The sequence below is a fragment of the Plecotus auritus genome (genome assembly GCF_963455305.1).
Source record: "Plecotus auritus genome assembly, chromosome: 7".
Lineage (NCBI taxonomy): Eukaryota > Metazoa > Chordata > Mammalia > Chiroptera > Vespertilionidae > Plecotus > Plecotus auritus.
In genome coordinates this window covers 91480499-91504820 of record NC_137774.1, presented here as the reverse complement: position 1 = coordinate 91504820, position 24322 = coordinate 91480499, and the positions used below count along the sequence as shown (strand labels likewise).

The 24322-nt window shown below is 44.3% G+C and overlaps 2 protein-coding genes across 3 annotated transcripts in view; one reads left to right on the top strand and one right to left on the bottom strand.

Moving 5' to 3' along the window:
• Positions 1-13437, top strand: part of LOC308254677 (nuclear envelope pore membrane protein POM 121C-like) — a 32617-nt gene extending 19180 nt beyond the window's left edge. The window contains exons 6-13 of the mRNA XM_080681013.1: positions 4146-4237; positions 4860-4933; positions 5382-5506; positions 5619-5721; positions 5957-6130; positions 7489-9138; positions 10601-10723; positions 11172-13437. Coding sequence (XP_080537139.1) covers positions 4146-4237; positions 4860-4933; positions 5382-5506; positions 5619-5721; positions 5957-6130; positions 7489-9138; positions 10601-10723; positions 11172-11269 — 2439 coding nt within the window. The 3' untranslated portion in view covers positions 11270-13437. The remainder of the gene's footprint in view (positions 1-4145; positions 4238-4859; positions 4934-5381; positions 5507-5618; positions 5722-5956; positions 6131-7488; positions 9139-10600; positions 10724-11171) is intronic.
• NSUN5 (NOP2/Sun RNA methyltransferase 5) lies at positions 12679-21303 on the bottom strand. 2 transcript variants are annotated; one of them, XM_080681014.1, is made up of 11 exons: positions 21171-21303; positions 20957-21079; positions 20279-20453; positions 20087-20195; positions 15215-15353; positions 15011-15126; positions 14527-14705; positions 14115-14325; positions 13892-14032; positions 13700-13823; positions 12679-13570 (listed from the first exon to the last, which is right to left on the bottom strand). In XM_080681014.1, exons 1-11 carry the CDS (start codon positions 21261-21263, stop codon positions 13559-13561), a joined length of 1422 nt encoding a protein of 473 aa, XP_080537140.1. In that variant the 5' UTR covers positions 21264-21303; the 3' UTR covers positions 12679-13558. The 2 variants fall into 2 exon arrangements, with proteins under 2 accessions (XP_080537140.1, XP_080537141.1); XM_080681015.1 differs by having other exon boundaries at positions 14115-14203; positions 14567-14705; positions 21171-21297.
• Positions 21304-24322: the final 3019 nt, after the last annotated feature.

The following is a 24322-nucleotide window of genomic DNA, read 5'->3' as shown; positions in this document are numbered from 1 at the left end:
ATCCCCAGTGTGGGGCATGTAGGAGGCAGCCCATCAGTGATTCTCTCTCATCACCAATGTTTCTCTCTCCCCCCCCCTCGCCCCTCCCCCCCTCTCCCTCTCTCCCCTCCTCCCCCCTCTCCCTCACTCCCTCTTTCCCTCTCTCCCCCTCTCCCTTCCTCTCTATAAAAATATGAAATAATAAATATCCCCAGTAATCATTATAGTTTTGGTATAAGTGATAGTATAGATATTTGACTAAGGAAATTTCTTCTCCAAGGTTATATAGACAAAGAACGAATTTTAGGGGCCACTCTATTATCTGTTTTTCTGTTTCTTTAACTTATGCTCTTATAGGTATTATTTCCTTCTTTCTTTGTGTTTGATCTGCTGGGTTTTGGTTTTTTTTAATATATTTTATTGATTTTTTACAGAGAGGAAGGGAGAGGGGTAGAGAGTTCGATGAGAGAGAAACATCGATTCAGCTGCCTCCTGCACACTCCCTACTGGGTATGTGCCCGCAACCAAGGTACATGCCCTTGAACGAAATCGAACCTGGGACCCTTCAGTCCGCAGGCCGATGCTCTATCCACTGAGCCAAACCGGTTAGGGCTAGGGTTTCTTTCTGAATTTTGAATATAGATTCTTAGATCACTGGGTTGTTGTTTTTCAGCCTTTTCTCTTTTCTAATATGCTTTTATAAGTTTTTGTTTTGTTTATTTTTTAAGTTGATTGGGGTGACATTGGTCAACATGAACATATAAGCTTCAAGTGTGGGTTTCTATGTTAAAAGATCTGTATAGTGTACTGTGTGCTCACCACCCAAAGTCAAATATCCTGTCACCTTACATTAGGACCCCCTTTTCCCCCCATTCCACCCCCCACCCCTGGGAGCACTAGTAAATACCTAAATCTACAGCTACCCAAACTAGAAGTTATAGCTTTGATATTATAAAACTAGAGGCCTGGTGCACAACATTCATGCACTGGGGGGCGGGTTCCTCAGCCTGGCCTGCGCTCTCTCACAGTCCAGCTAAGCCAGCAGTCGGACATCACCTGAGGGGTCCTTAGCACTGCCGCCGCTGTGCTCGCCAGCCATGAGCCCGGCTTTTGGCTGAGCAGCGCTCCCCTGTGGAAGCACACTGACCACCACGGGGCAGCTCCTGCGTTATCATCTGCCCCCTGGTGGTCAGTACGCATCATAGTGACCGGTCGTTGTGCCATTTGGTCAATTTGCATATTAGCTTATTTATTATATAGGATTATTACGAATGTTAGGCAGTACCAGTTATAGAAAGTGAACTGTTCTCCTACCACTTTGTGCATGGCATTGATACTTCATGTGTCTTACAAGGCTTGTCATTTTTCAAAGTGGGCATTCAAAACTTCATATCCCTAGCTTACTTCTGTGACCCTGTCTTTTATTATTTCTTTATTTATACCCAATATTTAAGCCAAGCCAGAACATTTATTATCTTCTAAGAGCACTTAATATTTTCCTGCTTCCTTCCCTTGTTCTTTTCTCCATCTGGAATGATAAGTATGTTTTATCAAATTGCAGACCATCTCAAATGTCACCTTCTTAGAGACTATTATAGTCATTTTATGCACTCTTTCCTAAATCATAAATTTCTTGATGGAAATGGTCTTATCTTTCCATTATTTGTAAAATCTAAAGAAGTAGGAAATTGGTAAGTGAAAATTAAGTTGTAAAGCAGAACTAAATTGACTGCCATCATATATAGATTTACTGTCTCTTTTTGTGACTTGCTTTGTTATATCTTTAGGCCACTTATTATTTTATATGTTCATTATATATATTTTATTGATATTTCATAGAGAGGAAGGGAGAGGGATAGAGAGCTAGAAACATCGATGAGAGAGAAACATCGATCAGCTGCCTCCTGCACACCTCCCACTGGGGATGTGCCCGCAACCAAGGTACATGCCCTTGACCGGAATCGAACCCGGGACCTTTCAGTCCGCAGGCCGACGCTCTATCCACTGAGCCAAACCGGTTTCGGCTCATTATATTTATATGGAGTTGCAAATTTTTAGTTTTGACATGTTGAGGATATCAATTCATCACTTTAATTGAAAATACTTGCCTTTTAGTTTGTTTATACTTTTGTTTTTTGTTTGTTTATTTCCTGCCCATATAGATTTTATTTCTAGATTATGGAAACATTAGTGTCATTGAAAATACAAATGGTCCCGAAACCGGTTTGGCTCAGTGGATAGAGCGTCGGCCTGCGGACTGAGGGGTCCCGGGTTCGATTCCGGTCAAGGGCATGTACCTTGGTTGCGGGCACATCTCCAGTGGGAGGTGTGCAGGAGGCAGCTGATCGATGTTTCTCTCTCATCGATGTTTCTAGCTCTCTATCCCTCTCCCTTCCTCTCTGTAAAATATCAATAAAATATATTAAAAAAAAAAAAGAAAATACAAATGGTACGAAAGATATGCATATAGTAAAGCTTCCTTCCACATGGCAATATTTTTATGTGGAGAGGTTCTTAGTTTTTATGAAACATTCTGTCAGTTTTCTTTCTTTTGTTTCTGGCATAAAAAGTCTTTTTCTACCCCATGTTATTTAACAACTCATCACTGTTTTTACAGTTCTTTGTTTGTTACACTTTTTACATGTAAATTGCTATTGCATTAGGATTATGTGTGTATGTACAGTTTATGAAGTAGAGGTACGTTATTACCCTGGCAAAACATTCGAATCACCATAGGCACTTTATTAAAAATGCAAGGTGTGAGGCCCACGATTGATTTATTTATCCCAAATGACCATCCTTTCTTGTTCTATATCTGAGAATAACATTTTTTTAAAATGTTATTTATTTCAGCATTTTTCTCAATCTAATTCTGAGCCTTGGGTTTTCTGATATTATTAGTTTATGGAACTCTTCCTCTGTTTTATCACCTGTTTTTGATTTTTAAATCCTTTCTTCTTTTTAACTTTTTTAAAAAATATATTTTATTGATTTCAGAGAGGAAGAGAGAGAGAGAGAGAGAAACAATGATGAGAATCATTGATTGGCTGCCTCCTGCATGCCCCCCACTGGGGATCAAGCCCGCAATCGGGGCATGTGCCCTTGACTGGAATCGAACCCAAGATCCTCCAGTCCGCAGGCCAAAGCTCTATTCACTGAGCCAAACCAGCCAGGGCGTCATTTTAACTTTTAAGCACTGTTTTCTTCCTTTTTATGCTTATATCATGTAACTGTTACAGAGTAAGAAATCACTAGGAGCTTCCCAGTAGGAAAATGTGATAGTTTAGTACCTTTGTGTTAGGCTAAAGACTTATTTGCAGAGTGCTTGCTCTTTGTCAGTTACTTTGCTGCTAGCCCCCGTTGAAGGAGGTAGAGATGAAAACAGACCATCTTTGCCCTAGCCGGTTTGGCTCAGTGGATAGAATATCAGCCTGCAGACCAAAGGGTCCTGGGTTTAATTCCAATCAAGGGTATTTACCTTGGTTGCAGGTTCCTCCCTAGCCCAGGCCCTGGTCCGGCGCATGCAGGAGGCAACCAATAAATGTTTTTCTTGCACATCAATATTTCCCTCTGTCTTTCCCTCTCTCTTCTACTCTCTCTAAAAATCAATGGGAAAATATCCTCTGGTGAGGATAAAAAACACAAAAAAAACCACACAAAAAAACAGACTATCTTTGCTGCCAAGGGACTCTGCAATAATAAGTACCATAGGTGTTGTAAAAGTCATAAATGTCATGACAGCATATTTTTAAAAAGTTAATAAAGCTCAAAATTTAATGAAGGAAAACTAAGTTTATGGGCTTCCCTTCACTAGAACAGTTTCTTAATGTATTCTGATCATTTCTATAGACAATAAGAGTAAATTTATGCATCATAACTCTAAGTCATTATTGAATGTAATGTAATGTTCCTTTTTAATATATGCAAAAAGTACATTGATTCTTTCTACACTTATTAGCATTCCATTACTTTTCAGACTTTTTTATCCAGAGTTAATATTGGCAACTGACTTTCTTTTCAGGAGCCTTCCTTCACCAAGAAATATTTTTTAGTCACTTACAAAGGGGACTTTATATGCAGTATGAATAGAACCACAAAATTATATTAAAGGTTGAATGCTGAAGTATCACCTAATGTCAGTAATGTTACTTTTATTTGATTTCTAGCTATGGAAGAGAAGTGGTCCAAGTTCATCACCCTTTTCCAGCCCAGCCTCATCCCGCTCCCAGACACCAGAAAGGCCAGCAAAGAAAATCAGGTAATCACTTATTTGCTGTGTGGATTATTGGTCAGGAAATGAGGGAAATTTACTTGGCTCTTAGGCTCTCTGATTTAGAGAATCAAATAAATTAACATCTAGAAGGACAGGTAAGTACCAAGCAGAATTGCTCTTATTTTTACAGTTCTTTATGCACTGAGCGTAGGGGCCTCTGGTTCTCTTCTGCTGTACGAATGACCAGGTGTAAAAGTAGAATAGAGTGAGCAGAGTGAATAATGTCAGTGGGCAGTAATCTTCATGTTCTTGACTGCAGCTGACCCTCCAAGCCTACCTACAGTCGACTAGAATGCCACTCTCTTAGGAATTATATCTGTGCCTAGAACTCTCAGTAACGTGGGAGGTTGTAAGGAAGGTTTTGAAGATAATTGATTTGTGCTTGTTTTAAGACAGTGGTTTCTCCATGGTTTCCATTAACTACCTCCCTTCATTTATTTCTGTGGGAATTTTCTTTTGACTTTTTTTTTTTTTTTGTCCTGGCATACTAAGATCTCAAATCATGGTTTTTCTAGACTTTGGCCAGTTGGGATTTGGGAGGATATGTTATTCAATATTTATTGTCAGGAAGTCTTTCTAAACTTAATTTTGTGGTTTTCTCCTACAGAGAAGAGGAACTTTCCCATCATTCTAGTCCTTCAACTCCATTAGTAACCGACAAGGAGTTCCAGGGAGAAAGGGGTAAGTTAATAAACAGGCAAGAGTGGCTTGTGGTGATAGAAGTGTTTATGGAGGATGTATAGACTAGTACCTATTCAGATCACACTTTCAGCATTGCTGTGTAGAGGGCCTGGTATATACAGACACAGAAGTTCCTGTACTTCAGAGGTTTGTAGTCTGGTAGGGGAGGAAGGTGATAAACAAATGCAGTATAACCCATGGTAACTGGGATGGGGATAAGCTTAGGTTGAGGTATCTGAGCAATCCAGGAATTATTGCCCAGCAGTTGTATGCATGCATCTGTACAGCCTCCTGACTATTAGAAATAATCTTGTAAACACTATCCATGAGCCCAGACTATGGAAGATGAAATCTTTCAGAGATATCCAGTGAAAATTCAGTGTTACAAACCAGGGCGTATAAATACACCTATCCATTTCTGGTAGAAAACAAGACTATATTTCTTTAGTTGTAGATACAACCACATGGAAGAAACAGAACTTGAGGAATTCTCCATCCACACCTGGCAGCTCTGGGCAGCGTAAACGGAAGATTCAGCTGCTGCCCTCCAGGCGAGGGGACCAGCTGACCTTGGTATGGTTTTGTCCATTTACCCCTGCCCACCTTCTTAGCTCTTCTAAGTCTTAGGAAGGCTAAATACAGGTTTCTTATGATTGACTTGACTTCTCCTTTTTCTGTTGGGTAGCCTCCACCTCCCCAGCTTGGTTATTCAATTACTGCTGAGGACCTAGACTTGGAAAAGAAAGCTTCATTACGATGGTTTAACAAGGTCTTGGAAGATAAGACTGGTAAGGAATAAAGATGTTTCACATTCTAGGGAGGATATGGGGTTTTTTTTGGTCTATCCCTTCTGAGAAATCCATGTGGGTCCTCAGTAGAATCTGGAGAAAGTGAGCACTGAGGTTGAGGGGAAGCATTTCTAAATGAGTTATACTGAGACACTGAGCATTCCCATGCTCTGCGATATGCCACTGGAAAGAATTCCCAAACCAGGGAGGACAACTGAATCTTTTTCTTCCTTAGATGCTGCCTCGAGCTCAGTCACTGAGAACCCACCTACCACTCAGCCTTTTACTTTTACTCTGCCTACTGCTGGGACTGCTCCCTCCCCGACCTCTCTCCCAGCCCCAAGCACGAATCCACTGTTGGAGAGCTTGAAGAAGATGCAGGATTCCCCGGGCCTAACATCCTTCCCAGGTGAGTGAAAGAGCTTCCCTTAGAGCAGTGGTTGGCAAACTGCGGCTCGCGAGCCACATGCGGCTCTTTGGCCCCTTGAGTGTGGCTCTTCCACGAAATACCACAGCCTGAGCGAGTCTATTTTGAAGAAGTGGCGTTAGAAGAAGTTTAAGTTTAAAAAATTTGGCTCTCAAAAGAAATTTCAATCGTTGTACTGTTGATATTTGGCTCTGTTGACTAATGAGTTTGCCGACCACTGCCTTAGAGCATATGACATCAGTCTTTGTTGAGGTTGAAGTAAAAGCATTATGCCTGTCAGTCAGTGGAAATTATAAGGATTGAACTTATTCTGGCTGACCAGACCTGAGCTGGTGCAAGCTTAAGAGCTTCAGGATTCTATAATCAGGAAATTTTAGGGAAGGGGAGCTGTAATATTTAAGCTTAGTTTTGTTAGTCAAATGGCTCTTGATTTGAAACCTACTTCCTTAGCTGCTCTGAGCCTTGCTGTCATCTGTAAAATGAGAATAATGCTTACCTCATGAGGTAGCGCTGAAGTGTAAATGTGATTACATGGTTGAGATGTCTTGTCACGTGCTTATTAGACCAAAGGCACAAGATAATATGAATTATTTTCCCCGCTAGGTTTCCAAGGGTCTGTTGATTGTTCCAGCCCCCTGCTTTCATAGCACTTCATACACACTCCTGTTATTTCACTTTATCATGCAGTAGTAGTATATGTTAGCTCTCAGCCTGTCCCAGGGCTCAGGGGCAGAGACTATCTCATTCATTGTTATATGCTCTGCACTTAGCATATGGTAGTCAAGTATAGTAAATCTTTGTTAGGTGAGTGAGTTGTATCTAGGTTATTAACTGGACTAAGTTTCCACACATTTAACCCAATTAGGCCAAGTTTTTTTGTGTGTTTTTTTTTAATATATTTTATTGATTTTTTACAGAGAGGAAGGAAGAGGGATAGAGAGTTAGAAACATCGATGAGAGAGAAACATCGATCAGCTGCCTCTTGCACACCCCCTACTGGGGATGTGCCCACAACCAAGTTACATGCCCTTGACCGGAATCGAACCTGGGACCCTTCAGTCCACAGGCTGACGCTCTATCCACTGAGCCAAACCGGTTTTGGCTAGGCCAAGTTTTATCCCCTTCTATATTCCTTATGACCTATGAAGAGTGGAAATAATGAACACTTCCTTGATTTTTAAGTAATGAATACTTTAATGGCTGGTGGTATAGATTTAGTCATATTTGTTGACTGACCCTTAAATCCCCAGCACTGTGCTGGGCACAGGGAGGATACAAAAGCATTGACTATCATCATGTTTGAGATATTCAGAATTCACTTTCTCTACTCTTCTCCCCAGATGATTCAGCTGGAGTGGCATCTCCTGTGGCCCATTCACCTCCGAAGACACCCAGCCTTCTGGGCCCTCTTGGCTCTTCACAGTCAACGCCCCTTCCAGGCACCTCCTCAGACTCTAAACCCACAGTATCTTTCTTGGGGCTGTCCCCTACTTCCATACCAGTCACTGACACCACCAAGTCACCTCAGACTGAGACATCTGCCCCATCCCAGGCCCTGTCTTCCCCAGCTCCCAGCCCCAAGCCAAGTCTTCTATTTGGAATGCTGAGCACTCCTCCTGCTAACCCTTCTGCCTCTGCAGCTCCTGCTGTGTCTTCAGCATCTCCCATGTTCAAGCCCATTTTTGAGGCCCCAACTAAAAGTGAGAATGAGGGCCCCTTGCCATGTAGCCCTTCCCAGGTCACAACCACAGCATCTTTTAGCTCTGCCCTTCCCACAACTACCAGCACCTCACCCATCACTTTCAAACCTGTTTTTGGCAACATGGGGCCACCTACATCTGTGTCCTTGTCAACTCCCTTCTCCTTCAATCAGACAACTACTACGGCCACAACCACAAACGCCCCTCTCTTCACTGGCCAGGCCAGTGCCACCTCAACAGTGGCTTCTGCGACCACAGCCAGTACCTCCGCAGACTCAGCTTCGAAGCCTACTTTTGGCTTTGGTGTTAACAATGTGACCAGCACCATGAACAGCATGACTAGCACCACCACTTCCACCTCCCAGCCTTTCCTCTTTGGGAATCCCCCTGCCTCTGGTACCAGCTTTACCCCAGCCATAGGCTCCGTATTTCAATTTGGCAAGCTTTCTGCCATTCCTACTTCAACAACAACGACAACCACCACCACCTTTGGCCAGTCCTTACCCAGTGCCGTGCAGGCAGCCACCAGCAGCAGCACCACTGGCTTTAGTGGTTTTGGCAGCACCCTTACAACTTCAGCCCCGGTCACCACCAGCCAGCCTACCCTGACATTCAGTAGCTCTACCACCCCAACATTCAACATTCCCTTTGGCTCAAGCACCAAGGCCCCTCTCCCATCATACCCGGGAGCCAACCCCCAGCCTTTTGGGGCCACTGATGGGCAGCAACAGGGAGCTACCAAGCCAACCCTTGCCCCTAGCTTTGGCAACTCTTTCACTTTTGGAAACTCTGCAGCCCCAGCCCCAACTGCAACTCCAGCACCAACCCCAACCCAGCCAGCCTTTGGCAACACTGCGCAGTCAGCTTTTGGTGGTTTGAAACCCACAGCCTCTGCCTTTGGCACCTCTGCCAGCACCCAGCCAGCCTTTGGCAGCACCACAGCTGCCTTCTCCTTTGGTGCAGCCACCACTTCTGGCTTTGGAGCTACAACCCAGACTACCAGCAGCGGGACCAGTAGTTCAGTGTTTGGCAGCACAGCACCATCGCCCTTCACATTCGGGGGCTCGGCAGCCCCAGCTGGCAGTGGGGGTTTTGGGATCAATGTGGCTACCCCAGGCACAAGCTCTACCTCTGGAGCATTCAACTTTGGAGGAGGACAGAGTGGGACCACTGGCAACACAGCCCCCTTTGGGGGAGGCTTGAGTCAGAACACATTGGGCGCACCCAGCCAGAGCACACCCTTTGCCTTCAATGTGGCCAGCACGCCTGAGAGCAAGCCTGTGTTTGGAGGTGAGACTAGGAATTTATTTGGTCTGCTGTGCCAGGCACTGTTTTAAGTGCCAGCATAGTCTCCACTCTTATGGAGCTTTACATAATGGTTGTGAGGAGACAGGCTTAAATATATAAATATGTCAGATAACAATGTCTTGATAAAATAAAACATGTAATTACTGATTATAGAGGAGCTAATTAGGTAATCAAGGAAGGCCTTTCCGAGAAAATAAATTTAAGCCAAGACTTTGTGACAGAAAGTGGTTGCAAGTGCAGGTGGGTAGGTGTGTGTGTGTGTGAGAGAGCTTTGCAGGCACAGGAGATAGTGCAAAGGCCCAAAGGCAGAAATAAGCTTGGTATGAACAGATAAAAGCAAGGTGTGGCTAGAAGTTTAAAAGTGTGAGTGGTATGAAAAGAGGTTGAGAGGTGGGCAGAATTGAAGATCATCCATGGCCAGGGTTTAAATGTTTGGATTTTAAGTACTAAGGGAAATCACTAGAATTTCAAGCAGAAAAATGAAGTGATCTTACTTGCCATATGAAAGATGAATTAGAAGTTTTGATCCTGATAGTTTGTTTTCTTCATTAAATGAGAGATCTTAGGGAGCAGATTATGGTGAAATATGTACAGAGGAGAGCCTCTTAAAGTAGTCATTTTGGAGAGTGGAAAGGAAGGTAATGAGAAAGTGTAATAGAACTAACTGCCACGCAATTTGAGGACTGGAAAACTGGTTATTAATTTAAAGTGAGACCAGTTAGCACTGTTTTTCCCCAGCAACATTCTGTCATTGAAGTATAGATCTAAAATAAGTAGGTAGCTGGTAAAACCCAACCTGTTTAAACTCAAGCAAATATAGCAGGTGGGGCAATGAGCTTGGAGGTCTTGATGAAATTAAGGAAATGCAGGACTACTAGAAACAGTGAGCTGGAAGAAAGAGTGCAGTAGTTGCAGTTAAGCTATGGGAGCTAGAATAGTTTCTGGTGGTGATAGGTGTAGGTGGTGGAGGTTGGATAGAGGAATAGATTGGGGTAGCAAGGTCTGGGCCTCAGGGATCAAGAAAGATACTTATACCACATCGGGCTGAGACAAGTACATGTGAGAGAGAACGCAGCCTTCCCTGAGAGGGGCTGTAGAGAAAGCAGAATCACTACTGAGAATCAGGATTCAGTGAGGGAGAGCAAGGGAGTTTGCTGATGACTGACCCCATGGGCAGATTAGGCGACCTACAGGGTGGATCGGAATGGTGGTGAATTTGGTGGAAGACTGGTTTCTGGAGGGGAGGGTATAACTGGTAAAACCCAACCTGTTTAACAGGGAGAAGAGGAATAACATGATTAGTCCTGATAGTGGTTCAGAGTTAAGATGGCCTGTGGGAGATGCCCATACAGAGAGCAGATCTCTGCAAGGTTCATTACCATCTGCTTTGATACCCTCTGCTCATTGGCCTAGTCTCTACAGTTCTCTGCTCTCTTCATTCTAGGCACCTCCACACCCACCTTTGGTCAGAACACCCCTGCCCCTGGAGTGGGCACATCAGGAAGCAGCCTCTCCTTTGGGGCATCCTCAACACCCACCCAAGGCTTTGTTGGAGTCGGACCTTTCGGTAAGCTTGGCAAGTCTCTCTGTTGCCAGCATGGCCTTATTCTTTGAAGAGGGAGTAGGGTGGGATGGGCTGGTAGCTTCCTGACTCTCGGAGGCCTTCTCCGGAAAGTCGGGCTGAAAGCATGAGAAAGATGTGGCCAGATTGAGAGTCCAGCACAACCAAGGTTTGGAGTTGGCGGCAGACAGCAGAGGAGCCTTTTTGGGCTGAATTTCCTGGATCACTGGAAAGCCGGGTAAAATTGTCTTCCGGGGCCTCTCCCAGACTATCTGTGATTCCGGGGTTTTGCCTTTTCAATAGGCCCCTCTCCCAACGCAATTGATATAGTTTGGGAAGCCCCCCTCTTCAAGCAGCCATAGTCCTGTTGGCCTAACTTTCCAGAGATTGGGGCATCCAAAGAAATGCTTTCAGGTAGCCGTTGCTCTGATGAGATTTTGTTGAATCTTTTCAGGATCGGCGGCCCCTTCATTTTCCATTGGTGCAGGATCCAAGACCCCAGGGGCTCGACAGCGACTGCAGGCCCGAAGGCAGCACACCCGCAAGAAATAGCGTTTGTCCCTTGCCTCCATTCCCCCCACCCCTTGCCCAAATCTGGACCTTGGTACCTGCTAGGAAGAGCCTCTAACCCTTCTAGTTCCATAAAGCAAACCTGACTTCAGCCACCCGGGAGGTAGTAGCAGCCCTGGGGGGCATTTCCCTCTCTTAAAGGAAGCAGAAGCCTCAGGCCTTTTGGTGGAGGGGGAGGCAGGATGTGGCAGGGCAGCAGCCCGATACCTTTACTTGAACAGTTCCACTGGTGAGGCTGGAGAGAACTAAAGAAACATCTGTACATACTGTCCACTTACTTCCCTCACTTGTTTAGTAATAAGCTTAGTCAGGCAGTCTTCCTTCCCACCTTTTCCCCAGAGAGCCATCTTTGCTGGAGGGTAGTAGGTAGAGCCCTGCCCACCCACACACCTCTCTCTCTCTCTCTCTCTCTCTCTCTCATATGCATTTGATGAGATTGGGGGAAATGGATTATCCCTAAAGCTTTACCTTGCTTGGCTTGACTATAAAAAGTTCTCTGGTCCCTTTAGGGGACTGTTTCCCCATTTCTTGCTTTGTCCCTCAACTGGTTCCCTGCAGGATCTATTGCTTTTTAAATGATCTTGAATCAAGCTTTGCCTTGAAGATCCCAGTGGATGCTGCTCCTGCTATTTCACTTCCTCTTGCCAAGTCTGAGTCAGTGTTTTGTCCCCAATCCTATCTGCCAGTTTGGCCCCTAAAAGCTTGGTGGCTCAAGACTGTTAGCCTGGCAGATCCAGGGGTGATCCCTCACTCCAGGGAGGAAAGCTCTTGGAGCAGACAGGATGCCCACCGCTGCTTTCAGCTGCCTCCTTACCCATTATCCCTGCTGGCCTCATTGGGCACGTCTGCCTCTCTGGCATTGTATGTTTAAAGACTTGTCCTGTTACTTTGTCTGATGCTCATGTCTATTTCTCTTTGAATCGAGTTTGGAGGAAGAATTGAATTGTATGAGTGGCGGCATGTTGGTAGTGCCGGACTTATCTGTTTCAAGTTTCTGGGACTTAGCTAATTGAATGTGGAAAGTAGCACCACTTTATGGCTACAAGTGCCAACTCCTGGATTTTCAAATGGTGTTTTGACTTTAAGGGCTGGCAGCCCAGGAGGATAGGGCCAAGGGGAAGCAAAGACCTCTTTTCTTCCCTCTGCTGTTTCTCTCTACCTACCTGACCTCACAAGAGGCTAGAACACCCCTAGTATATGTTAGAAAACCTAAATTAATGAACCACACTTTCAAATTCTTAGTCGCCACCCCCTCTCCCCTCAACCTTTCTTTTCTTTGTTTCAAAGCCACATACCCCAGGCCTAAGAGCCTTGCTGCCATGCCCATCCTCTTTGGGAGAAGTATGAATGCGTGTGTCTAAATTAAAAGAAAAAATATTTAAACATTTTTTAACAAAATAAAAATTTATTTTTGTATTTAAGCTAAATTGCCTTTTAAATTCCTTCAAGCTTGGTTCATTGAGGTGGTTAAGTATAAATGCTGTTGATTAGGAATTAGCTGTATAGTTAAGTTATGCCTGTGTGAAGAAGAGGCTCTAGTGCTGTCCCAGGCAGCTTTCCTGGGGTGACTAGAGCTCCTTCTGGACACATTATGTAAGATGTAATTCTTTTTTTTTTTTTTTTTTTTTATAAATAATGTGATGTAGATGTAACTAGTCCCCCTCACCCTTTTGTGACTGAGGTTGAAAGTTTTGTGGCAGGGGAGTGACTGCTCCCCACCCCTAGAGGAGCTCTGTTAATACTTAACTGTCTGTGGAGCTGAGGAGGGAGCCTGAACCTCAAGTCTCAAATACCTACTAGAATTGGAGGGGTGTTGTGGGGCACGGGCCTAGAAATCAAGCTTCTACCTATACCTTATGTAAGGTAGACCCTCTTAGTTTTAGTACTCTAAGCTAGTTTACCTCAGTTCCACAGGCAGGACAGTTGGTCCAGGAACCCTCTGAAGAGGGTATCCTGGCACGGCCTGAGTGTGAGTGTGTGTGTGTGTATGTGTACATGTACGTGCACTGGACAGGAACGGGAGGCTGGGACTTTCCATTACAAATAAAGACTTAATTCCTGTGAGTCTAGTTGGAATTTTTAGTATGAATATGAGATTTTTCTCCTTGCTTATGTCATTAAGAATAAAAAAAAAACTGTGATCTATCGTAGACCATGTCCTGCCTTTTATTTTTGTGGGTAGCACTTCTCGCAACAGCAAGAACATGGCTCAGGGAAGGTACCCAAAGGACGAGGCAATCCGCTCTGTCTTCCCAGCTGGAGAAACGACTATCAATTTCCTTCCTATAGCAACAAAAAGAAAAGAACCTTTCAAAAACTAAATTGATGCATGGGGCTGAGGGCCCAAAGCTAAGCCGAAGGGAGAACCAGTGTCATCCCTTCCTCCACCCAAGAAGTCAAAATTTTGAGCACCTGCTTTGTGCAAGGTAGCGTGCTAGGAGCAGCTGCTGCATTTCGCCGCCGCCTCTTTCTCTTCGGAGCTGGGCTGGGGCTGGACCTAAGTTCTGGTACTGATATTTGGGCCTGTGAGACTGAGCTAGAAGAAAAGTATAAGTTAGATATGTCCCAATCTTCTATCATCTTCCCAGAAGGCCCCCTGCTCACCTTGGCACCTCTACCCGTTCAAGTACAGCAATGAAGAAGCCACCAGTGAGTGTGGTCTCAGGGGAGGCCCGGAGACAGTGTTCTGCCCCTGGAAAGATGTTAAGGCCTCGGTGGGGCCAGGAAGGTAGGACAGGAGCTAACCTGTGGAGAAGAGCACACAGACTTCTAGGTAAAAGAGAGCAGCCCCCTCCCCTCCCCAAGACCCTAATGGAAAGCCAACTACCTAAAGGTTCCTGAACTCTGCTGTAGGGCCTCCTGTACCACATCTTCATTCTCCTCTTGACAAAGGGAACACGTGGAGTAGACCAGGCGCTGCAGGGAGGGGAAAGTGAGCGCATGGCACAGAGCTCGCTGCTGGAACCCTGCCAGGGCACGCAAACGTTCCTTGCTAGGTATACCTGTCCCAGGCTCCTCCAGCTGTCTAGTCAACATACCTAGGGAAAAGAGTGTTTTAATTAAACTGCCTTGTTTCATATTGAAACCCCCACTTTATAAAGGAGAACATTTGCCCAGGGTCACAAGACAATTTGAGTCAGAACTAAATAAACCCAAGACCTAAACGAACTGCTACCACTTCCACTCTAAGGCTGCTCTTGATCTGTTGGTCCCTAGGCTATGAATTCTCCCCATCTCACCAGAGCCACTACAGGAAGGATCCAGCAAAATGTACTGGACCTGCCGATAACGCTGGTCTGAAGGTGAAACTGCCAGAAAGTCCTCTTCGGCTAGCTGGCAGCAAGAGACTCCAGCCCGGGCCAGCAGAGTAGCCATAGACGCCAACCGCTTGGCATCCAGGTCAAAGGCAAAGATCTTCCTACAGACAAGGCCAGAGTTGAGGTTAACTGAGTTTATACACCATCGAATGGACTTTAAGTTGGGACATGCAGAAGATAACATTTACACAGCCTGCAAGGACTAAGGAATTCACTTCTCACACCTGCAACCCACTGGGAAGCTTAGTTTGTGGCTATACCAGGAAATGCTCTAAGTCCAGAAGGAAATATTTAAAGGAAAACCCTCCTTTCAGCCTTCAGACCTATTGGGGAAACGAGTTCCTTATTTCTCACCAACTATAGGATCCGACCCCATTTCCTCCCTTTGTCTGACCATGGCACTCACCCTTGGTTCTTTAGAAGAGCAGCCAAGTGACTGGTCTTATTGCCCGGGGCAGCACACGCATCAATGACATGGGAACCTGGGAGCGGGGCCAGCAGCATGGCTGGGAGACAGCTAGCCTGGCAGGGCAAAGCACAACTGCTCGGTGAACAGACTCCAAGCTGGTCACTCCTACACATTCTTTCCTTTTCCACCCACCTTCCCTACCTTGTCTTGTAAGATGAGGTGACCAGCTTGGTATAGTGGATGTTCATGCAGATCTGTTTGAGCAGGAAACACAAGCAGCTCTGGCAACAAGGGATCCAGAAGAAAACACTTCCCTTTGAGGGCCCTTAGGTCCTCAAGGCTGTCAGGGAACAAGAACCATTTATTCAACATTTCTTGAATTGTTCCATGCCAGGCACCAGGCTGGGCATTTTACATGTTACCTAACATGTTAACTATTCATTCATGCAACAAATGTTTAAGGCTGAACTAAACAGGATAATAAGACAGAGTCTGGGTTCTCAGACCAGACTCTGGTTTCAGGATCCCTCAGCCATTTACCAGCAGTGGAAGCATGAGCAAGTGCCTTTATCTCAGCCTGTTTGCACTTCTAGAAAATAGTACCTGTGAAGATTAAATGAGTTAATGCATGCAAAATACTAGGTGTTCCGGTTAATAATGCAGATTTTTTCAATGGAGTTACACATATGTTGATATATATGTAATTTGATATGTATGCTATTTTGCTGTATTGACAAAACTTCAAATGTCAAATTTGCTGAAGGTGTTAACATCATAGATATTTTTACACTTAAAAATGTCAAATTTCGTGCCAAGAAAAGTGCTGCTGAATACTTTGGGAAGCTTATGGTGAACATGCTCCATCTCAAGATACTTGTGAACGCTGGTTTAAATGCTTTAAAAGTGATGATTTCGATGTGAAAGACAACGTCCAGGTCAACCGAAAAAGTTTGAAGACCAACAATTACAAGCATTATTGGATGAAGATGCATGTCAAACTCAAAAACAACTTGCTGAAAGATTAAACGCTCAGCAAATAATTTCCAATCGTTTACAAGCAATGGAAAAGACTTTAAAGGAAGAAAATGGGTGCCACATCAACTGAACGAAAGACAAATGGAAAACAGAAAATTAATCAGTAAAATGTTGCTTCAACGGCATGAAAGAAAGGCTTTTTTGCATCGAATTGTGACTAGCGATGAAAAGTGGATTTATTTTGAGAATCCCAAATGCACAAAATCATGGGTTGATCCAGGTCAGTGGTCGGCAAACTGCGGCCAGTGGTCGCAAGCCGCGGTTTGCCGCTCTGTTGACTAATGAGTTTGCCTACCACTGATCCAGATTAACCATAAACATCGACTGCAAGGCCAAATCACTTTGGAAAGAAGACAATGTTCTGTGTTTGGTGGGATCAGGAAGGTGTGGTGTATTATGAGCTTCTAAAACCAGGTGAAACTGTTAATACTGATCACTACCAACAACAAATAATCAATTTGAACCACGCTTTGATCATAAAACGACCAGAACGGGCCAGAAGACACGGCAAAGTAATTTTGCTTCATGATGATGGACCATCTTCAAAAACCAGTTAAAGACACGTTAAAAGATCTTGCCTGGGAAGTATTAACCCACCCCTGTATTCACCAGACCTTGCTCCTTCAGATTATCACTTGTTCTAATCAATGGCACACGCACTTTCTGAGCAGCACTTCAAAACATACGAAGAAGTGGAAAATTGGGTCTCTGAATGGTTTGCCTCAAAACAAGAAAAGTTCTATTGGGACGGTATCCAATTACCTGAAAGATGGAGAAATGTGTAGCTAGCAATGGACATTACTTTGAATAAAGCACTTTTGATGTTTCTCTTGAAATTATCCTGTTTTCTTTTATTACAAAATCCGCTATTATTAACCAGTACACCTAGTACTTAGAAAAATATATGGCACAAATTAGGCACTCAATAAATGTTAGCCATTACTGCTAAAACCTTAAGGAGAGGTTATTTTCGGGGGAATTGGATAGAGAAGGGTAGCTGTAGGGGAGATAAGTATTGAGCTGACTCCTGATGGATGAGTTAGTAATGTGAGAAGCTAAGATGAAAACTACATTCACTAAACTCTGTAAAGGAGCATTGACCACTCCACCATGACCCACATAGAAATAGGCCTAGAGCAGTGGTCGGCAAACTGCAGCTCGCGAGCCACATGTGGCTCACAAGCCGCAGTTTGCCGCTCTGTTGACTAATGAATTTGCCGACCACTGGACTAAATGTTACTGTGTAGTTGGAAGCTGTGAGGATTAGGCAATTGTGGCATATTGTTTGCAAAGAGGTAAAGGGTAGTATATGACAGTGGTTGGCAAACTCATTAGTCAACATAGCAGCAAACAGCGGCTTGCGAGCTGCGGTTTGCCGACCACTGGCCTAGAGAATAGTGTCTCAGTTCAGAAAGCTATCAAGCAGCAGAGCTGGAATTTTCAAACCCACACACAACCATTCTCTACCTCCCTGGTTTCTAAGCAACAAGCTCCAGGCAGAAGGGAGAACACCTAAAACAGATGTGGGGGTGGGGCAGAGGCGCGTCCCAGAGCTGTCAAAGGACGGGAGAGGTGGGAAAGCATCAGAGCAGAGAGCGGCAATCATTGTGGGAACTACATGTGCACAGAGTGCCATGACAAATGGGCCTGGAGAGGAAGCAGGGGACATAGCACAATGGAGAGTCAAGAGAGAGTTTTCAGCAGGGAAGTAACACGTCGGATATGGTTTCAGATCTTTTGGCAGCCAACCAAATTAGGATGAGTGCCTAAACCTAGGTAATGTCCAGGAGGACAAAAAGAAAGGAGCAGATTTGAGAAAAATGCTGAAGGCAGAGTAGTGAGTGACTGGAGGGAGAGGAAGAAAGCATCTAGGATGACTCAGTGTCTGGTTTGATCAAATAAGGGCATAATTATATCTGCTAGGTTAAAATAGGGAATGCAGAAGGTGCAAAGTTCAGGGATACAAGGATGGTTCAAATTAATGATATAGCACATTAACAAAAGGAAGGGTTGCCCTAGCCCCGTGGTCAGCAAACTGCAGCTCGCGAGCCACATGCAACACTTTGGCCCCTTGAGTGTGGCTCTTCCACAAAATACCACGGCCTGGGTGAGTCTATTTTGAAGAATTGGCGTTAGAAGAAGTTTAAGTTTAAAAAATTTGGCTCTCAAAAGAAATTTCAATCGTCGTACTGTTGATATTTGGCTCTGTTGACTAGTGAGTTTGCCGACCACTGCCTTAAACCATATACAAAAATCAACTCAAAATGGACTAAAGACTTGAATGGACTAAGACCAGAAACCATAAAACTCCTAGAATAAAACATAGGCAGTAAGCTCCTTGACGTGGGTCTTGGTAATGATATTTTGGATTTGACACCAAAAACAAAAATAAACAAGAAGGACCATATCAAACTAAAAAGCTTCTGTACAACAAAGGAAACGATCAACAAAATGAAGGTGCAACTTACTGAATGACAGAAAATAGTATATGCAAATCATATATCTGATAAGGGGTCAATACCCAAAATACATAAAGAATTCAATAGCAAACAATAACAAACAATCCAATTAAAAAATGGGCACAGGATAATAGACATTTTCCCAAAGAAGATATACAGATGGCCAACAGGTACAGAAAAAAGGTTCAACATCATTAATCATCAGGGAAACCCAAATCAAATGAGAGATCACCTCACACCTGCTAGAATGGGAGTTATAAAACACACAAGAAATTAGTATTGGCAAGAATGTGGAGAAAAAAGAACTCTTGTGCACTGTTGGTGGGAATGTAAATTCCAAATGGGAAACAATATAGAGATTCCTCAAAATTTTAAAAACAAAACTACCATATGATCCAGCAGTTTCACTTTTGAGTATTTACCTCAAGGAAAGCACTAATTTGAAAGATATATGCACCCCCATGTTCACTGCAGCATTATTTACAATGGCCAAGACATAGAAGCAACCTAAGTGTCCATCAATAGATGAATTAAAGAAAATGTAACATACACGCAGTGAAATATTATTCAGTCATAAGAAATATCTTGCCATTTTCTTTTTTTATTTAATGTAAGTTGAAATCTTGCCATTTTCAACAAGATAGATGGACCTTAATGGCAAAGTCAGATAGAGAAAGACAAATACCATATGATCTCATTTATATGTGGAATCCTAAAACAAAACAAAAAAACCCAGAGCTCAGATACAAAGAACATTATCTGGGAGGTGGGGGACAAAATGGGTGAAGGGAGTCAAAAGGCACAAATTTCCAATTATTAAATAAATCATGAGAATGTAATGTGCAGTGTGTGTAGTGACTATAGTTAATACTGTACTGCATATTCGAAAGTTGTTGAGAATAAATCTTAAAAGTTTGCATCACAAGAAAAATTTTTTGTAACTGTATGGTGGCAGATGTTAACTAGACTTACTGTGCTGATCATTTTGCAATATATATAAATATCAAATATATACATTTCATTGTACCCCTGAAACTAACATAATGTTATAGGTCAATTATACCTCAATTTAAAAAAGAAATACTGCAAAATAATCCAATAACTTGTTTAAGCATATTTTTTGGAAGAATTACTTTTAAATTTTGAATGTTACTGAACTGAACAAAAAAAGGTGCAAAGTTCAGAGGATGGATGAATTCAGTTTGACATATGCTGTGACTGTGGTATCTGTAAAGCACTGATATGAACCTGAGGGTATGAATACAAGAGAAAAGTCTAGACTGGGAGACAAGAATCATCAGGTGAGAATTAGGAATTAGAGCTAGAGAAGAAATTGAGGGATAGATACATTAGAAAAATGTCAATGGGACTCCCAGAACAATCAATGTTTAAGGAATGGAGGAAAACAGGCCTTGGAAGGGGATGGAGAAACTGCTGTAAAAATATGAAAAAACCCGAGTGCAGTCACAACCACTCCACCTCTCCCCATCCATTTCCCCAATCTCCCGCCCCGCCCCCCCTCCCCCCCCCACCCCGCACCTCCGGAGATTGGGGCAGCTAGTCAGGGTTCTATGCTCACCTGGAAGCCCGACCCTTGTAGGAGAAACCTTGTCTCTTGAAATAATCGATTGCATCCTCAGAGCAGGTCTTGAGAGTGTTCACCCGCACAAATCGAGGCACCTGGGAGGCTAGGAAGCAACCATCTATCAGTGGGCAGGAACATGCCATTTGAGGGCCGGATGGCTATCCCCCACTCCACAACTCAGCTCACCTGCGCCAGGCCCACATCCCACTTCCAACAAGTCCTCATTCCGGCTCACGCCTCGATGAACCTTCAGCCGGGCCAACTCAGCTTTCAGCCTTGCCTGGTGTCGGTTCAGTAGAGGCTTCCATCTGCCCCCACCCCCTCTGAAGCCTCTTCCCAGCAATAACTCATACACCAGCACCTGGAGATGGAGAGACCAAGAGGTAAAAAAAAAAAAAAAAACCCTAAGCAAAACTCCATAGTGTGGAACTGGAAAGGCTAAACAGCCCACCTGTCGAGACAGTAACAGGTGAAAGTGAGGTACATTGTGCAGATCACACAAAATCAATGGCAGATATAGGATTTGAACTGAAGTCTTGCTTCCCCAGTCCTGAACCCTTCCGCTCACCAGCAGAGCTCAAGATCTCAACCCTCCTCCTCGTCAACATCACCCTTGTGCTTTACCTAAATCGCCCCTGCCATTGCTACTTTGTACTTTTGTTCTTATTTAATCCTTCACACAAGCCTTGAAGTCAAAGCATTTAAGTCAAAGCATTTTCATCTCACCTCAATTCATAACTCAGAGGCGGGCTGCGCGTCCTCATTTCAGAGGAGCTACCGTCACACGGCGGACCATAGGGAGCTAGGACCAGGTTAGGAGGGACTCACGGCCCGCCCCGCCCCACCCCACCCCTCGCCCGTCACCTTGGCCAGGGGCGGCCGAAGCTTCTTCTCGGCGCGGAGGAGCCCGGCGCTGGAGATCACCGAGTCCAGCACCGCTGAGTAGCGCTGCGTCTCGCACACCAGCGCGTACAGCTGCTTCACGTTCTGCACGCGGCCAAAGAGACACAAACTGAGGCGGGGCCCGGCCCAGGCTAGCCTCCCGCCCAGCCGAACCCCGAACCCCCAACCCCGCTACCTGGAAACTGCTAGCGTACACCAGTCCTTTGATGGAGCCCTGGCGGCTCTCAACACCAGCCAGCACAGCGGCCGCCGCCGCGTACAGCGCCATGCACCACTCCCAGGTGCCTTTACGGTTCTGTCGCAACGTCGCGGCCGCCCAGACTTCCGGGGTTAAAGGGCGCAGAGGTGCGGCACCGGAAGCCCCAGTGCCGTCAGAGTCTCCCAAGGCGGATGTCCGTTAGGTTTGAGTAGGGAGGCGGGCCTTGGGAGCGCATTTCTCCACTTCTTGTTAGGTTTTCACTTTTTTCCTTTCCATTTTTGCCGATCTAATAGCAAACAATGGGATTTTACTGCTGTTACTAAGGTTGAATGTCTCCATACTTATTGGTCATTTGTACTTCTGTTATCATAACACTAGAGGCCCGATGCACGGAATTCGTGCGAGGGGCTGGGGCCCCACCTCGGAGGAGGCTGCCTCGGCCCCTGGCCCCTGCCCCCTGCCCGGGGGGACCTCTGCCTTGACCCGCCCGCCCCAGCTTTGTGAGGAAGGTCGTCAGGTCTAATTAGCATATTATGCTTTTATTATAGATTATTATAGATGTTAATGTGTTGCCCTGGAAGTCAGCTCACTTTTTTTTTTCAGCTCACTCTTATGCCATCTTTCTCTTAGTACCCTTTATATATTAACATTATATACTGCCCATGTAAAAAACATTCAAGCCTGTAGAGAATTTTCGTGAGTTTATTTGAGCCAAACCGACAACAATTGCCAGGAAGCAATCTCAATGGATTGAGAATATGCTCCAGAGAATGGCAGTTTTTCAATTTATTTTATAATAATCGTAAGAGGAAATAAAGTGGTTTACATGAAATCCATTGATGATAGATTAGGGAGGCAGGAGAAAGCAAAGTGGGGAAACCTCTGGGCATGGGTAAAAAGTAAAATGATAGTAATTCTGAAACAAGTGTATGTGTATTGTAGAATAAATCAAAGAAATAAATATATTGATTTTGTTGGGAGCCAGGCTTCTTGCGGTGAGAGAAAGGGGCTACAAATATAAAATGGTGAAAGACAAGAATTATATGAAATGGCAATATTTTCTCCAGTCTGTCCACAGGAAGGATATTCGAAATAACGCTTCAGTGGCAATGAGCACACCTAGCTTCCAGATCTTGGGTTCTAAGATCACTCCCCACTAAAAAGAATCAGGGGTCCTTAGCAACATGGCTGAGTCCAGGGCTGGGGCTGGGAGAGTAACCTGGACCATCTTGTGCCAGAAGTAAGAATGTGCCCAAAGAATGGCAGGCACAGAAGCCAGCTTGAAGGAGCTCCCACTGACCAAATCTGGTACAATCTGAGCATAAAAATAAGTTATGATAGTAATGGATTGTAATCCATTAATCAGAATCTATGGATTCATATTGACAGAAATAAATAAAAGTACAAGGGGCCCTGACTGGTTTGGCTCAGTGGATAGAGCGTCGGCCTGCGGACTGAAGGGTCCCAGGTTCGATTCCGGTCAAGGGCATGTACCTTGGTTGCGGGCACATCCCCAGTGGGGGGTGTGCAGGAGGCAGCTGATCGATGTTTCTCTCTCATCGATGTTTCTGGCTCTCTATCCCTCTCTCTTCCTCTCTGTAAAAAATCAATAAAATATATTTTAAAAAAAAGTAGAAGGGAAGGTTCTTACAATAAAATGTTAAGTAATAAATGCAGAAGGAATGATTGTTTTAAAATCACTACATGGCAATCATAACAGTAATTTGATTCAAGCAAGAGCCATCAATTACTATAAGAAACAGGATATTCACATAACTTCAAGTAATCTCTCCACAGGTTACTTTATTTAAAACAAAGGGGGGAAAGTAACTGTACAGTAGAGAAAGTTGGAGAACATGTCCAAGACTTGGTGATCAAAATTAACATTGCCAGCCCTAGCCAGTTTGGCTCAGTGGATAGAGCACTGGCCTGCAGACTAAAGGGTCCTGGGTTCAATTCCGGTCAAGGGTACATGCCTGGGTTGTGGGTCAGGATCCCCAATGGGGGGCATGCAGGAGGCAGCCGATCAATGATTCTCTCTCATCATTGATGTTTCTATCTCCCTCTCCCTTCCTCTCTGAAATCAATAAGAATATATTTTAGGGAAAAAAAGTAACATTGCCAATATAGGAGCAAGTCACAACCTCAGGCCAGTTGGTAGCATCACTTCCAGAGTATTCCTGCCATCTATGCATAACCTGAATCAAATGAAGTATTAAACACACCCAAATCAAGGGACATTCTACAAAAATAATTGGTCCCATCTTTTCAAAATGGCAAAGTTGAGAGGACAAAGAAAGACTAAGACTGACCCAAATGAAGGAAAGCTAAAGAGACATGACAACTGAAATGTAACTAGTGATCTTGGATTGGATCCTGGACCTGAAATAGTCTTACAACAGAGGACAAGTAGGACAATGGGTGACATCTGAATAACATCTGTAGGTTGGATAACAGTGTTTCACCAATGTTAATTTCCTGACTTTGACACATTTGCATTGTGGTTATATAAGAGAATATCTTTGATTTTTAAAAAATTTAATTAAAAAAAAAAAGACCTTATGATTGCAAACACTAACTCTGGCTGGCCAAACAATTTATTAAATAGGTAGAAGAATCATGCCATTGTATCTGTCGGGGTCTGGCTGGAGGCAGGAAGGTGCACACAAAAGAGTAGTTGAGGACATTTTAAAGAAGGGACTGGTTAGAGTAAGAGAACTTACAGGGGATGGTGCAGTACTCAGGGCTAGCAGCAGCACTATTCACCACCAGGCCTGAGGAACAAGGAAAGAGTAATAGAAGGAGGGAGCCACCTGCCAGGAGTCTTAAGTAGAGGGAAGCTGCCAACCCATAGCCCAGCAGGCAGGAAACCAGGAAAATAAATACCTCAAACCCCCTCTCCTGCCCTTGGATCTCCTGCCAGTCCCTCCCATCAGCTCAGCCCAGCAGAAGCCAAAGAGTTTTGTGTTCCATCAGGGCCAGCCTCCCAGGACACAGAGCAGGATGAAGAAGAGTGGAGAGTGGCTTTGGAGGGGTGACATTCTTCAGCCCAGTCCTAGGACTGAAGGAATTGCTACATAACCAAAAACAAGGTCTGAAAGATTTCAAGCACACAGCAACTAGGGCCA